This window comes from Anguilla rostrata, chromosome 4 (genome assembly GCF_018555375.3).
Source record: "Anguilla rostrata isolate EN2019 chromosome 4, ASM1855537v3, whole genome shotgun sequence".
Taxonomy (NCBI): Eukaryota; Metazoa; Chordata; class Actinopteri; order Anguilliformes; family Anguillidae; genus Anguilla; species Anguilla rostrata.
The window spans coordinates 31993623-32009671 of record NC_057936.1 but is presented as its reverse complement, the minus strand read 5'-3'; the positions used below and the strand labels follow the sequence as shown (position 1 = coordinate 32009671).

The window sequence follows — 16049 nt, the reverse complement described above, 5'->3', positions numbered from 1 at the left end:
TATGAGTAGCAGGCGGAAGAGAAGGCAGCAACAGAGCGGAGAGAGAGAGGGAGCGAGTGAGCAGTGCAAGATGTCATAGCGGCACTGCTTTGTAATCGTGTGTGAAGCTTTCAACGATGTATAGTGTACACGTACACTTCGGCGATGCAAAAGTGGGAAGTGGAATCGAATCTTGCTTCCGAGTTTTACTTTCCCTGTAGGCGGATTATTAGGCACGGGTCTCTCATAACAGAGGTCTGTTTTGATTAGGTCTGCTTTCAAAGAAATAATAATTGATAAACTTGTAGAGTGGTATAAATTTTGTATATTTAGCTTGACTAAAACACTATGGAGTACTGGAGGCAATGCGCGCTGTGGCTGATCAATTGCAAGGTGCTTCCACCGACCCATCGAGTAACATGGGAGTCAGCTCAGGTATTCGACTTAGCACAGACCCTCCGGGATGGGGTCCTCCTGTGCCAGCTTCTCAACAATTTGAGACCGCAGTCCATAAATTTGAAGGAGATCAACTTGAGGCCACAGATGTCACAGGTATGTGATTGTGTTGACTGGGCCTATTAAAACTTGTTCTGTTTAAGTCAAATATAGCCCTGTTTGCACGAACGATCGGGTAACATACTCTTCAAAGCTAACGTTTCTCAAATGGAAAGCAACGGTAAATAGGCCTATAAGCGAGGACTGACCAGATTTAAGCATTAACTAAATACGGTCTTCATCTAGCACTAAATGAGTCTGGTTTTCATTTTTCAGTCAAGGAAGTTGCATTATTAGTATTAGTGAAACAAAAGTGTACCGTTATCTCAAGCGCTTCTGCCCTCTACAGGTAATGAGAGCCATAACGTCAGGTGGAAATGCAGGTTGTTAAAAATAACTGAGAACAAACCTGCTGTTCGCTTATGAACTGAATTGTTAGTCCTTGCATTTCTACCCCTATAAAGTTTGCTAAAGTGTAGGTCAGACTATGCAGCAAGACAGTTTGCGATCTAGACTCCCTAAACACAAGCACTTTAACTATGTCAGTATTAGCCAATATGATATTCAGTACGGTCGTATGGCAATAGGGAAGTGTTCTTCATATTATTTAAATGGTAGTGTTTTTGCTAGTATACTTTAACATTGCTAATGTATGTTCAATCCGTTTTCTTGTTTTAAGTTGGACATAATATACAGGGCTTGTGGAACTCGCTGAAATTGTGAAATATGTAGCCATTGTGTAAAGACTCGTAGTTAAACAAACATAAATAATGAGCAGTCTTTTTTTTTGTAATGTTAATATAATCATTCAGGGCAAGTCATAGCATAACTTGAGAGAGTGTACGAAGGGTGTATTCCAGCAGCAAGGGGAAACTTCAGTCAGTGCTGTGTTGTGGTGAAATTCCATATTGAGCCTTTTTCTCCCTGACATCTCCTAATACATCAGTTTACTCATGAATAATCCTTTACTAAACATACCATAGAAACTTTTGGTTTGTCTCACCTTACGGCTTTCAACAATATTATAATTCCAGTTTATAAGTTTATTTTTGATTAATATGGAAAGATCTCATATCATGGGGGACAACAGTAACTCAAGGTGCTGGGCAAGAGGCCGGAAGGATGTGCCACATTGCAGATCATTCTAAATCTACTCAGGGTACACGAGGCTTCACTGTTTTGTGGTACATTGGATGGGCTCATTTCTGGGGGCTCAGTCACAGCTCACAGTCAAGCATTCATACTGACCCGGGCCATTCTGTGTGATACCCAGTGGTCCACACACAACCCTCAATGGCACGTTGTGCCATGATGTACCATGCCATGTGACAAACCCAATGAATGAAACACAGCCAATTAATAAACAGGCCCGCTTTGTCAGTGTGTTTATATAAAGCAAGCAAGTGCAGTTTTCCAATAAAGGCCATCACATAACAGTTTTGAATATGCAAAAGTCAATAGTTCTGGCTTTTGCTATACTAATTTATTGTTTTTAAGTGTTCTCAAGCGGTTCATGCTTTGTGTAGAGCACAGCTGGAAACAGTTTTTGTTAATGCAATACGTATTGTTTTAATGTCCAGAACAAAATTGTGGCTTATCATCCTGGAGGTGATGTCTGTGAAAAATAAGGATGCTGGACGGAGGAGTCATGTAAAATATTTTTTAAACTAGAAAATGGGGTTATACCTAGAGAAAATAATTGCTATTACTGAAGGTGAATGGCCGAATTTGGTGTCATCCAGCTGTGGTAATGGCCAGAAGATATCCATTGTGGTCACATGGTTTTGGTTGTGATATATAGCTGGGCAGAAGTATTTTGTCACACTGAATAATTCCAACTTCTAAATTAACAGAGATAATGGGTCAGCATGACTGACAAAATAAGTTGAATTCAAATGTTGGGTGCTGCACGTATTGAAGAGTAAATGTGTTGGTCAACTGTAGGACAGGCTGCATTTTGAATTATGTGAACATTAAAAATAGTATAGATTAATGCTGTTTAATTTGGAATTATCACAGTAAAAAAAAAAACAACAACATCCAGCTTTCAGCATTGAGGTGAAATTTACATAACTACGAGATGAAATACAAATTCTATGGTGAATTATTCATGAAGCCAGAGACTGCTATTTTATCATCTGCCCATTACAACACATGGGGTGCAGACAAGCCTCACCCGGGGGGCAGAGGGAAGACAAAGGCCTGAAAAGGCCTGACACAAAGATACTGTCTGGACCTCATTTGGCTCACCCCAAAGGATTTAATGGGGCCTCGAAGCAAAGGACTCCTTCACTGCATTAGCTGTATAATTAATACACAATACATTTGCCTCTGTTGTGATTTATAGCGTTCTATTAGTGGTCTTGTCAGTGAAGGTCAGCCGCCACAATCGGGTTGTCAGACATTTGATTGCATCTTTTGAAGGGGAAGGGGTGAAGAGATGGAACTGCTTAATGGAATGGGCTCGTCGCTTGTCGTAATCTCGCCTGAGTGCCCTTTAAGAGGAAGCACGCCTGAGCGGAGGTCGCATAGTAAAAAGTGGACGCATTTTTAGTATCAGCACACCGTGGATCGTTTTTGAAGACACTCACGATGAGGCAGAGCAGAGAGCAGGCTGCTCTTTTTCACTGGAACATTTAACGAGGCAGAGGAAGCTGCAACAGGTGCAGGAATGAGTCAAAACCTGCTTTTCAGAAAAAGAAAAAGAGAAGAAGAGAAGTTGTGTAAGCTGCCTTCCAACCTCGGAACCACAGAGCAACGCGTAAATGACTCATTGAGAATAATCTGCTTTGAGAAAGAGTGCATTTCCATGTTGCTCCCGAGAAGCGAATGGCAGCGATATGACTAAAGTTCTATCGTTTATACACATACAGAACGCCAAGGTATTAGTAAACCCTCACATTGGGGATTCACACCTTCACATCTGCAGCTGTGTGATGTTGAGTTGTCTTTTTGCCATCTCGTGGATCACGTAGGTTATGTTGCCAGGTTTACTTTCCCATTTAGCATGCTCTCTGTAGACACATGTAAAGGCTCCCACGTGCTACTGGATGCTTGTAATGGCACCGGCAGAAGAATAACCCCTTTCTCAAAAGGACCTAGTTTGCCCAATACATCAACAAGATTTGAAAAAGAAAACACGGCCCCGTGCTAGCAGCCATCTGGCATTAAGAATTCTCCATTGGTTTGTTGTGTTGTGTATGTCATTTTGTAGGGGTAAGAGGGTCAAAGATTTGATTTGTTGGCAGCTGAGGTCTGGGCGGGTGGTGATTAAAAAGGGGGTTTGCTGAGAATTGACCCACTCTGTGGTTCACACTGATCAGGTCAGGTGTGATTTAACATTTTTAATTCCCTCAGTAGAATAAGTGAAACATGTAGCATCACAACTGACGTTTGAGTATCATTCCAGTGGCAAGATGGCAACAACACAGGTGTAGATCGTAAGACCTAAAGTTTCAAACTGTAGTTTTAAAAAGCTGGTTACCGCAAAGTAGGCTAAATAGAGGCACCCACTGCATGAGGCCACATCAAGCAGTTGGGAGGAGATATGAGGAAGGAACTGAATAGGAAATGTGCCGGGCAGCATTTGACCCGTAATGTTTGACTGAGATAGTGCTACTCGCACCAGCATCTGTTGAACTGAGTTTTATGTGCCTGGCTTCCCCTGACAACTCGCACTGAAGTTTTAGAAAACAGTCCCGTCGTCCTTAAGAGGAGGAGGAGGAGGAGAGAAAAGATGGAAATTATGGCGCACAGCTCAACTGAAAGGAAGGATATGGAGCCGTTGTGATTATGTCGTGTTTAGGAACCGGGGACATGCAGCTGCCTTCCGTGCACGTGATTCTGGGAGTTTGCCTGGTGTTCGCAGAGCTGGGGAACAGATAAAGCTTGTGTCAGAAACATGTCTCTTACAGCAGACAGCATTTATTCTATAAATGGTTCTGCTGACCCCAGCGTTGCACTGGGAAAGCGTAATCTTGTGCGGAGGATTTGCTATTTTTCCTGCGTGGCCTCAAGAATATAAAGTTGCATCACATTTGCAATTCTGCTTTTGCTGTTAAGAAGGACAGGATGTAGCACAACACGACAGAATGAGGAAGATACTTAGAGTTGCTGTAACATTGCATTTATTCGCACAGTCCATTTGGTTGGCAGAAGACTTGAGTCAGGGTAACTTTCAGTAGACAGTAGAATGCCTACAATTCAAACCTTACTCATTCTGTAGGCTGTTATCGCTGCTTTTTTGTTGGCCCAGCTGAACTCACCATGCTCAAGGGTACGACATTTCAAGCTGGAACTCATCAGTGCTTTAGCCACTACCCTACAGAACTGGACACAGTGTAACTCTAATAGGAAACCACTGCTTTCTTGAGACAGAAATTTTTATTTAGACTGAAAACCTCTGAATAATTAATATTTTGATGTACAATCGGAGCTGCTCCATTTCTTGCTTTCAGTTGCAAAACACATTTTACTTTCGTATATCATTTTATATACAAATGCAGCTGCCTTTTAGAACAAAAGAGGGTGAAAACAGTAGAAACAGCTCCTTTTGTGAGCATACATTTTATATGTTTCAGCGTGGTTAAAACTGATTTTTACATTCCAGGAAAATGAAAAAAACATAATATTCTATGAATTGATGCAAATGATTTAATGATGCAGATCAAAAAATGTTTTACACCCACACTTTTGTGCACATTATTAAAATGATGAAAATTATTCGGATTAGTAAGTGGACAGTGGCCATGGAGTCATTTTGGATTTTATTGAATGTAGCTTTTAATACTTGATGAAAGCCACTTTGCCCAAGATGTGCTACTCAAAGGATTAAGTCAAATTGTTCACTAAGATTTATCTTAAGACAAACTTAAACTGAGTAAAGCTGGAAAACTGGGAACTACAATAAAAAATGTGAATAATTTTAATCACCTCACACAGTTTAGAAAACTCAAGGCTTGCAAATGTGTAACTGTAAGATTTCACCTTACCTGGGTAATCCTGCCCTGCGTCTTGTTCTAGGTCTATGTTTTTAGGATTCCACTGGATAGGTTCATAGCACATGAGGCCTTGGAGAATTTGGGGTTGGGTTCAGAGAGAGGTACTATTTAAAAGTGGGTCCACAGGGGGCACTTTAATTTTGAGGAACTGCAGTGGTCGGTAATGATGTACTGCTAAATTCGTACAGGCCTGGCCTTTCAGTTGGTGGGCCTTAATCCCACAGCCTCCCTACAACTGCCAGTGACTGACCAATCAGATTCCACTGCTCACCCCCTGAAATGAATTCCGTTGTGTATGTGCTTCAGTTTTTATACACTAAAATAAAAGAGAAATGCTGTATTAGTATTTTACACAGAATCCTAACCACAGAGCAATTATGGACTGCATTCTTATGTTTTCACATGTAGTTCTGCAATTAGTACATATCTAATAGAAATAACCAGCACATTCATTTGGCTGCTTTGTATTTGTGTGCCAATAATGGCATCACCATGGTCTGTTTTTCATGGTATTGTCATGTCAGATTCGTAAGTCTATGAACATTTGAGTAAGTCCCTTCCCATCTCTCACACACACACACACACACACACACAAACATGCACACCCAAGCACACACACATGCACACATATGTATGCACACACATATACACATGGACCAGACACACATGCACACACACACACACACACACACATGTATGAACATGCATGCTTAAACACACACACACACACACACACACACAAATGCACACACTAGGTTTGACCTTTTATTCTGTCACCAAGGTAACAGGCTCACCATCCACCAGGAAGCATGGTAGATTAATCCTTTGCAACAGAGTAGGGGATGTTATTTCATTAATTACAGAGGGTTAAATATTTACAAACCTTATGTCTTTCATTCCTGGTCTTTAAATTGAAACATGATCTTAATTTAATTTGTGTAAAACTGGATTTGAATTCTGCACAGCTACACCCAGTTTATTTATGTTATTCTTGTTGTTGCAAGTTTGCTTCTTATATTTACAAATAGTATCAACTGGCAAGAATAACATAACTGATGTTATGTATTCAGTATATACATGCAATATATCATGCTTAAAATATTACACAACAGCCTCAAAGTCAAGATTACCTTGAGAACAGAATAAGTACATAAGTACTGAAATTCACTAATTTTAATCAACTAAATTGCCATATACCCTGAATAGATTTGTACTATATGCAGCTTGAATAATCCAAAGCTTTGAAGAACTGCACAGTTTTATTAGATAGCTATTTGCAAAGGCTCGCTCATCACATTTGAATCATATCTGTGGCTTTCTAAAAGCCTGTTTATCTTTATAAAGTTGAAGATGCTATTAGTGGATGCTGTTAGTAGTAAAATATAATCCCAGCTAAATGCTGCCGTATGATCAACAAAAGCTGTGAAAAATGCATTAAACAATCTCACAGAGCATAGGCTTCACGAGTGTGTCACAGTGGATATATTGGACATATGTGTCAATGTGGATATATTGGCAGGTCTTTATCATTTTTATATTATCTTATATCACATGAATTCAGTCTGGTGCTGAGGGAGTGATCATATTAGCTGGCCTCGAATAACAAGAGACATTGCATGCAGCTGTGTTTCTCACTAGACCATCGAAAAAGCAACGTACCTCTGACCACTTCCTAAATTAAATGGGATTTCATTGTGTGATTCAAGCTAAAAATAGACCGGTAATATGAGCACAGGTTGCAGACAGAAGAAAGGCACTTATGTGAGGTGATTCACTCTGAACAATGCCGGATACTTAAAATGATACGAAACTGTCTGCAGACAGTTTACTAGCAAAGGATTTAGGGTGTTTACCTTATTTTTGTTTTGTCACGATTGCTCCAATAACCACTGTGAACCAGTGATATTATAGTAGTGGTGGAAAAAGTCATTTGTGTGTGTGCCGTCTTGCACACACACACACTAGCTACAGCTGAGCCCAGAGTGATTTGTAATTATGCGCTGTGATGGGGGTGGGGCTAGATGGATATACTGCCTTCACGCTCCATTGGGAGTCCTGGTGGTAGGGTACTCCACTTTGTGTGTGGGGGGTGAAAGAACCCCATATTACTGATAAACAGTAAAGGTTTACACTGGTCATGCTGAAAGCCTCATTGTTCCCCACAGCTTTTCATGAGTAGTATATACCCATAGACTCAGTGACACTCAGTGTGAATTATTGATATGTCAATAACATTTGAATTTGCCTGGGGTGATTTATTTATTCTGCTTGAAACTCTTTTTTTGCAGATGGCATAGGGAACAAAGCTACCTGAGTTTACCTGAATCAGCCATTGCCCCTTATAAAAAATTATATTAGCATGTTAGCATTATGTTGTCTATAGTATAGTTTTTGTTTATTTATGAGAATAGCAGAGAATTATAGCTCCTACACACATTTATAGTTATTGTATTTAAGAAAATAGGATTACACGCACATGCACAAACATGCAAATGCATAGTAGCATATGAAGTATTTAGTATCTGTGATGTAATGTTTAATGCCAATCCAAGTTAATGGTAAAACATCCATTTTGCCTAACTTTATTTTGCAATTCTTATTTGTTTGTTATTGAAAAGAGATTTAGGACAAGTTAGCAGTTAGTGGTATCCGGTACCACATAATTTTAAAGTTATTTTTGCTACAAATGATATGGGATGTTGAAAGTAGAAAAGGCCTTGTGCATAAACATGCTTTGTACGTGAGGTGCAGGAGATTAATCAAAAATATACAAGCCAACTTCAGTGACAGTACCTTTCTATAAGACTATAATAAAATACACATTGTGTATTCAGACCTTATTTCATGAGCAACAGTTTAAGGATGTGATGACGCAAGCAATGCATATTTTACTGCTACTAAAAATCACTAATACAGATCTTTGCAACTACATTTTTTTTGCTTTATGATATCGGATGTTTTGCCTCGTGAAAAATTCTTAATTTGAAAAGCCTAATGTGATAATATTAAGCTATTTTCTTTAATTAAGTGATTATAGTAATTGATGTGATAGCTTGCAGATAATAACAGCACATCTTGGCCTTATGTGTCTCAGATTAGCAGATTGTGTCTTGTATTGTGTTAACCACATTCTGTATGTAAGCTTCATTGTAAAGCGTATGTCCTTTAGTTGAGCAGTATGAAATGTATTTTCAGATCATCAACATTTACAAAGTAATAGGCAAAAAGAGCAAAAAAGTCAAGCTAATATTTTCTGAAATTGCTATGATCCAAGATCAAACTGAAAGGTTCTTAATATGCTGCATTGATATTGACTCCTCTTCTGGGTTACCATGGTGCAAGCAATCAGTCAATTGGCTTTGGGTCCTCTTGGAAAATGCAAAAGCAGAAATCAGACATCTTTTGATTTCTTTAGGGAGCAAGAAAAACCCTTTACTTGAACAGAATAACACGAGACTTTAGAAGCAGAGAGAGCAATGTGAATTGCAGAAGGTTTGTGCTTCATTTGACAGATGTTTTCCCCACTGCTCTGTAATGTAATACTGCTTCAGTGTGTTCAGCTGCAGTGAGTACTTGTGACTTACAAATTCTCTCATCCAAATTGGGTTTCGAGTGACAAGCAGAGGCTCTGGTGATATCAGAGAGTCCCACACAGAAGGAATACTAAGCTGTGGCATTATGTCGTCGTTTGGAAAAGCAATCAGCCGGAAGAGTTTTTTTCCTGAAGTTTCTTAAGGACATACATTTGTAGCTGTCTCACCTTGCTGAAATGCATTAAAAAGCTTATTGAAATGTTCCACAAACTTTCAAGGGTTACCATGGACCAAGCTGTACCCTGAATTGTGATATAAAAATGTCCCTTTCATGAATATCTACACCATTCATCCCCAAAGGAATAATCTGGCTGTTGATCGGGTGAAGGTTTGCTTCATCTATAATGACTAAATCTTTTAAAAGTATCAGGTTCATTTTTAAGCTGTCATTATTTTTAAACATATAAATAAATGGCTCATTGCCTCTGTCATGTTAAATTATCCTTTACTTCACTTACTTTTTAGCCATGCTCACCTCTGTGTCACTGTAGTCTCCTGTTTCTGAAAAACCTGTTCTGTACCTGTTCTTCAAAATATGTGTGAGATCAAATATGTTTTTTCTGAGCACACAACACATTTAATCTCATTTAACGACCACAGATGGTCTTTTAAGTGCCTGAGGGAATTGTAGTTGAAAAAACCCTCATACGATATGTACAATTACCTCATGCAAATCAAGGACACTCTGAGATCACTCCATAGCTTCTAACTGTGTCATGAAAATTCTTGTTTTGAAGGATCTGTATCAGTCGAAAAAGACAGCATAAGACATTTTTGATGCGGTCAATAGCTGTGTTCCCACTGACCCTCTTAGCTGTAATCAGCTAAATATTTGGTACCTTAGGTAAACCAGAGGTGTAATCACAGTGAATTGATCTCAGATAACAGTATGCCGTCAAGCCCAAACATGAGTCACACAGGCAGGTGAAGAAAGACATACCATATGACGCACCATAGCCGAAAAGCCTTCTTATTTGTCAATAACTAAGAGAGCTTACTGTATGCTGTATGGTAAAATATTAGTGAAAATAAAAATGGAGGTAGTTTGCTATCCAGAAATATGTTCATAAAATTACATTGTCGGTAGTTGTCATTGGCTCAGAAATTTGCTGTAGCAATGTATAGTGATGGAAAATGCTATAATATTTTGGCATGAAAGGGAGTTAGGAGTATGTGGGATTTAATATGGGTACTTGGCTTCATATTTATCTTGGTCTTGGTCTTGGTTATAAGTTGTGTGATAAAAGCAGATAACTGAATATGAATTGTTATAATGTTTGTAAAGACGGTAGGGATATTTTTAAAATGACTTTTCCAAACATATTATTTTCCTTCTATAGCCCCGTTTAAAAAAAGAAATCACTCTTTTCCCCCATAAATTGCCCCTGGAATTTGGGATTCTCAACAACTCATCAATGGGGCCTTCCCCAATTCTAGCAATAGATCGTTGTCTGCACAGCACTTTAACTGAATTTCACAGAAGCTTTAAAGCATCTTCATCCTGCTTCCTTCAGATATTGACTCCTGTGGGAAATGCAGGCTACTGGGCAGCTGCAAGATGTGCTTTAAAAAAAATAAATAAAACGTGAATGTATACATCTGTTAGTGGTTAATGTACCATATTTCAAAGTTTCGTAGAACACCGGTATCTACTCATATCTCACATATGTTCAATGAAAGTGGAGCACTGAATTTGATATGCTAACACATTATGAAGTAACCTGATGTCCTTCATTATCAGTTACAAAGTTATTGATGCTTTGTTTTTCATGACTATTCATCCACCATTCTGCAGATGAAAAAAATTGCTTTATTGTTCTCTCAAATGAAGAACAGGGTTACGTTTGATGGGATTTCAGCTGAACCAAAGCCAATTAAATTTTCAGGGAAAGAACAGAGAGCAGCGTTCTCAGTATGAATATAGCAGGATGTTCCAAGCAACCTTCTTGTCATTCAAAACAACATTTTGTAAAAATGCATATCTTGAGGCTACAGGAAAGTCAAATAATGATACATTTTTGTAGAGTTTGGCATAGGACCTGAGAAAATGATAGATACAGATCCTTAGATGATGAATAGGTTTCCGAGTGTTGATCTATTTTTGGGCAGCTCCTGATAAGGGGAGTTTCTGGTGGAAAGTCAAGAATACACAGACCATAACAGGACAGTTCAATTAAGATCCTCATCAGCATTGCTGGCCGTTATGCTTGATGGGTGTGGATTTTAAGTCCTGTTCATCAACAAGCAGTTACTGAGAATTGTTCACACATAGTGGCTAATTCCGTTGAAATACCCTGTTGGCATTTAGCCTACATGAAATGTAAAGCTACTTCCTGTGTATTACTATAACTTTTTTTCTACTATCAGCGAGACCTTGCTGTGATAGAGTTGCTTTTTAAAATAATAAAATAAAATATTAAGTATAAATATACAGTACTGTGCAAAAGTTTTAGGCACCCTAGATGTTTAAATATAATATATAGTATATATTTGGTCTTAGATGTTTATTTTTTTGTTTTCTGCATTAGTGTGTAAGTAGAAAAGAGCAAGTCTGAGATTTCCAAACATGAATTTTACAAAAAATGAACTTTTGCAGATACATTTTTGTATTTTGTTAAATAAAGTAATATTTAAAGTAATAGACTGCTTTTCAGATAAAAACTTGATAAAGTGTCTCTGGGATTACCTGGAGAGCCAGAAGCAAGCGAAACAGCAAAAGTCTGCAGAAGAACTGTGGCAAGCTCTCCAAAATGCTTGGAACAACCTACCAGCCAATTTTCTTATAAAACTGCAGGACAGTGTACCTAAGAGAATTGATGTAGTTTTAAAGGTGGAGGGTGGTCACACCAAACATTGATTTTATTTAGTTTTTAACTATTTACTGCTCTTTATATTATTTTTTTGATATTTATAACCTTTCATTTCATTATTTTTGAAAGCATTTTAGCTGTACAGCATTTTTTTTACAGGTGCCTAAGACTTTTGCACAATACTGTATGTTGTACATATGGATATGTTGCCATTCATATTTTGTAGCAGAGTTTTGCAGTCAAATTGACTGAGGCATTGTGCAATAAAGTAAAGTGCTTGTTTGCATAACAAGGAGCAGTGCCAAGATATATTCTTCATTAGCTTAATGCTAGCATCCAAACAATTAGTTTTTTGGTTTTGTTTGTTAGATAATTACTTTAAATGCACACCAATTCATCTTTGCGGAAATATTGGCATTGTGATGAAAAGCTGAAGAAAGCTTCTCAAATTGCAGTGGTACTGCAACGTGAAATATATGGCTGCCTCAGGCACTCAGAGCTAGCCTGGTAGCACATCAGCATTTTGGGGTCAATAAATCCCAGTATTTTATGTAGTTACCACCCAGCTGCTCTGTTTTATGTCTAATGCATTGCTGTATCGAGCACAGCCTTATCAACTGCATGCTAATTCATCATCTCATCAAAAATGATCTCACTACAATTTATGCAACACTTTTTCCAAATCGTTAAAAAGGTCATAAATCTACTAAGCCATACGGTTTTTCATTTTCACATGAGAACCAGTTCCTTTTCTGTGGGGATCTTTGTTCGGTATACCAGCTAAGTTTAATTCTTACTCAGGTGTGAAGTTATGCCTGCTGCCCTCCGAAGACAACTGCAAATCATTTAATTCTATGGTATTTTGTGCTGAACAGGCTGTGCAATAAAAAGCTGCTAAATTCTGAGGAAGCTGTGTGATTACCTCATTGTGTTTCAGACTGCATACAAAAATTTTCAGTTTATACCTAAAAGTCATAACTTTCACTTGAGTCATATTCAGGGGCTTAACCCACCATGTCTGCCCTCCTGAAGCCCACGCTGCCAGTGACGACTTCTATTCACATGGCAATATATCAGATGGGCTGCAGAATCATTTTGTTTAAGCTGTACATTATGCGCCTGGCTGGTGTGGGGAGTTCAGTGCACACGCATTTCTAGTTCCGACCACCAAATTCACATTGTGTACCTGGGAGTGGGTTCCTTAGTGAAAGCGTGACACTTGTTTAAGTGGGATCATTAATGTTAAGGATGAAGGATGCTTTAAACTCACATTGGGATTGGTTAACTACATTTTTTTTATCAAGGAGTCCACACGTTTTTGTATTTTATAAATGTTATTCAGACTGAGGGAAAGCAGAGAGGGTAATGTACATATATGGGTTTGAGGGGGTTTGAAATGGCTGGCCTGCAGACTGGACTACAGTCTTGCCCCTGTTTAAGATTTGTGGATTTAAGACAACTTAAATCAACCATTTTACATGTGATTCAAAGATTCAAATATAACCATTTATTTCTGTAATTTTTCCTCCTCTAGTTTCTCTGCTTGAAAAACATCAGAACATTCCTTTCTGCTTGCTGCGAGATATTTGCCATGAAAAAGAGTGAACTCTTCGAAGCCTTCGACCTGTTTGATGTTCGGGATTTCGGGAAGGTAAGTTTTACATTAATTTAACGTCTCACACGTTCTGAATTTTAGTGTATCCTGTAAATGTACGCTTTACCTTAAGGTCGCCTTAACCTATCAGCAGTGTTCCACCTTTTGTTCTCTCCCTGTATAATACTGATGTTATTTTCTTACGATCTGTTTTTCGGGGGATATGGTGTATGAGTGCAGTATATTTGACTGTAGATTTTTAATGTTTATTTTATTTATGAATGGGGTAGATAATGGGAGTAAACACTGGGAAGCCATCATGGGGAATGCCCTTCAGTACAGCCCATCCACAGGCTCTATATGAATGTACATTTGCAGATTGCATGCATTACCTCACTCTGTGGTGCATGTGTTTGTTTTCTGCGCTGCTGCAATGAAGCCTGGGAACGTAAGACAGAATGCTTGCATTTCCATTCATTAAAAATCGTAAACCCTAAGATGTTTCCTTTTTATGGGGTTAATAGCCCTGCGTCAGTTCATTATTTCGCACTCATGATGGGAGCCTGTGTGCTTGCTCTGCTGTGTGCAAACATTTGCAGCTCTAACAACCCCGCCAGCAATTTAATAAATTCTCTAGTGAGCTTTAATTAAAGATCGCTGCTGTACGGCAGGGTGACAGTGACTGCCTTCTGTGAGGGTGGGGTGGGGCTGGCTGGCGGTGTGGCAGGCATCGCCTTGATGAGGATATGGGTCAGTCAAATTCTGTGTGTGTGTGAGTTTTTGTGTCCGTGCATGCATGTGTGTGTGTGTGTGTGTGTGTGTGTGTGCGTGCAAGTGTTTGTCATGAGCTTTCCTGCTGACGTGCAAAATGAAGCGTCTTTTGAACCCCAAGCAGAACAGGCTGCAATATGCCACTGCTATTGATTCTGTCTGCCAAGCCACGGATGCTCAATGGTCAGGTGGCGATACATATGGCATCCCCATACTTAGCCCTGTGCAAGCTGGACGTCTACCCTCACTGCTACCGGGAAAGCCTGGAACACACCTCACAACATGAAAGGGCCACTCTGTGTACCCCAGACTACTGCAATTGTGTCTAGATTGTTTGTCCATTGGAGAATGAATACAGTGGCAGGAATTGCCAATATGCTCATTGTATACTGTCCAAAATGTGTCCAGAATGTACATCTACATGGTAATCTACATGGTAAAGATTTTCCAAAACAAATTTTTTATCATAAATTTGGTACCCAATGTGAAGCTGTACATATCCAGTATCAACATATAACACCCTAAGTTCAATTATCTGCAACCGCAGCCATGTTCACAGGCAAACTCCTCTGCCAATTTGGGAGAGTGTAGAAGTCCACAGTTCTCCTCTGAAGCTCATGGCGTCACCAGTTCTTGCACAGCTAAGATAACAGGGTCAGAGGCGGGCCTTTCATATGTAGCTTTTGCATGATGTCCATGGGCGCCCGATTGACCAGCTAATATCCTAGCACCTGGGGCTCATCATCATTGCACTACAGCACAGTGCCTTAACCAAATGAGCCACCTAGCAGCATCCCTGCAAAACAACTCTTGTGTAGCTCCTGTGGTCTACCTGTACGTAGCTGAATGTATTCAGCTTAACAATTATTTTTGAATTAAAGCACAGCTGTCTCGCTGTTAGAATACTGTATTCTGTCCAAGAACATTTCTGTGAAATGTACCCCATTGGCAGACTGACTTGCTTTTTAAATATGCATGGTGTTTAAATGCACCATTCTAGGACACAACAGTGAAGGTGATATTTCCTCCCCAGAGGGACTCATTTTCCCTTTATCTCATCAAGCAGTAGCTAGCTGTATGCCCTTTCAAGGTCATCTGAGATCAATAGCCTGCTCATTCATGTGGCTCGCCCCCCTCTTTGCTCTCCATAGTTTCGCCCAATGGCAGCAGGCTGTTCTTATCGTGGAATGAGACAATTGGCTAGTTGCTTCAGAGGTAAAGTGCTGTCTGCAATGCCCTCTGTTGCTCCTACTTAATCTCCAGAGAGGCTGTGTGATTGGGAATGAGAATCGCATCTGATTAGGCTCTGCTGCACGTGCTTCATTGACTCTTGCATCACGTCGATGTGGCAGAGAAAGCAGCTGCATTATGAATGCTTTAATGCTATAGAGGGCTATCGCTCCGCCAAATGATATCAGGCATGCTGAGCCCAGGAGCATTAATGGGGTGTTAAGGAGAATGAAATCAGAAGCGGAGCTGTCATTCTTGTGCATTCTCATATATCGCACTTTATGCACCATCTTGATGCTTTCTGAAAGTAGACAGGGTGGATATGTGCTGTTGATTGAAGGGAACTTGAAGGGTTGGTCTCTTGAGTAATACACTGTTCTTGGCTGAAATAGCTTCTGTAAGTACCTCGCTATAAGTGGATTATGTAGACTCTAAAACATGCAAGTCAAATCTGTGACAGAAACTCTTTGCTATGCATTTTTTGTGTCTCAAGCCGTTTTCTAGTCTGATCATGGCAAGAAAAAACCAAGAAAGTGAAATTATATACCATCAGTCTAATTGTTGCTGGTTCATTTAG

At 39.4% G+C, this 16049-nt stretch overlaps 1 protein-coding gene across 1 annotated transcript in view; it reads left to right on the top strand.

Moving 5' to 3' along the window:
• LOC135253230 (guanine nucleotide exchange factor VAV3) overlaps window positions 1-16049 on the top strand; it is a 71007-nt gene continuing 54958 nt past the window's right edge. Inside the window, exons 1-2 of the mRNA XM_064332267.1 lie at window positions 1-531; window positions 13412-13528. Of these exons, the coding sequence (XP_064188337.1) occupies window positions 328-531; window positions 13412-13528 (321 nt within the window). The 5' untranslated portion in view covers window positions 1-327. The remainder of the gene's footprint in view (window positions 532-13411; window positions 13529-16049) is intronic.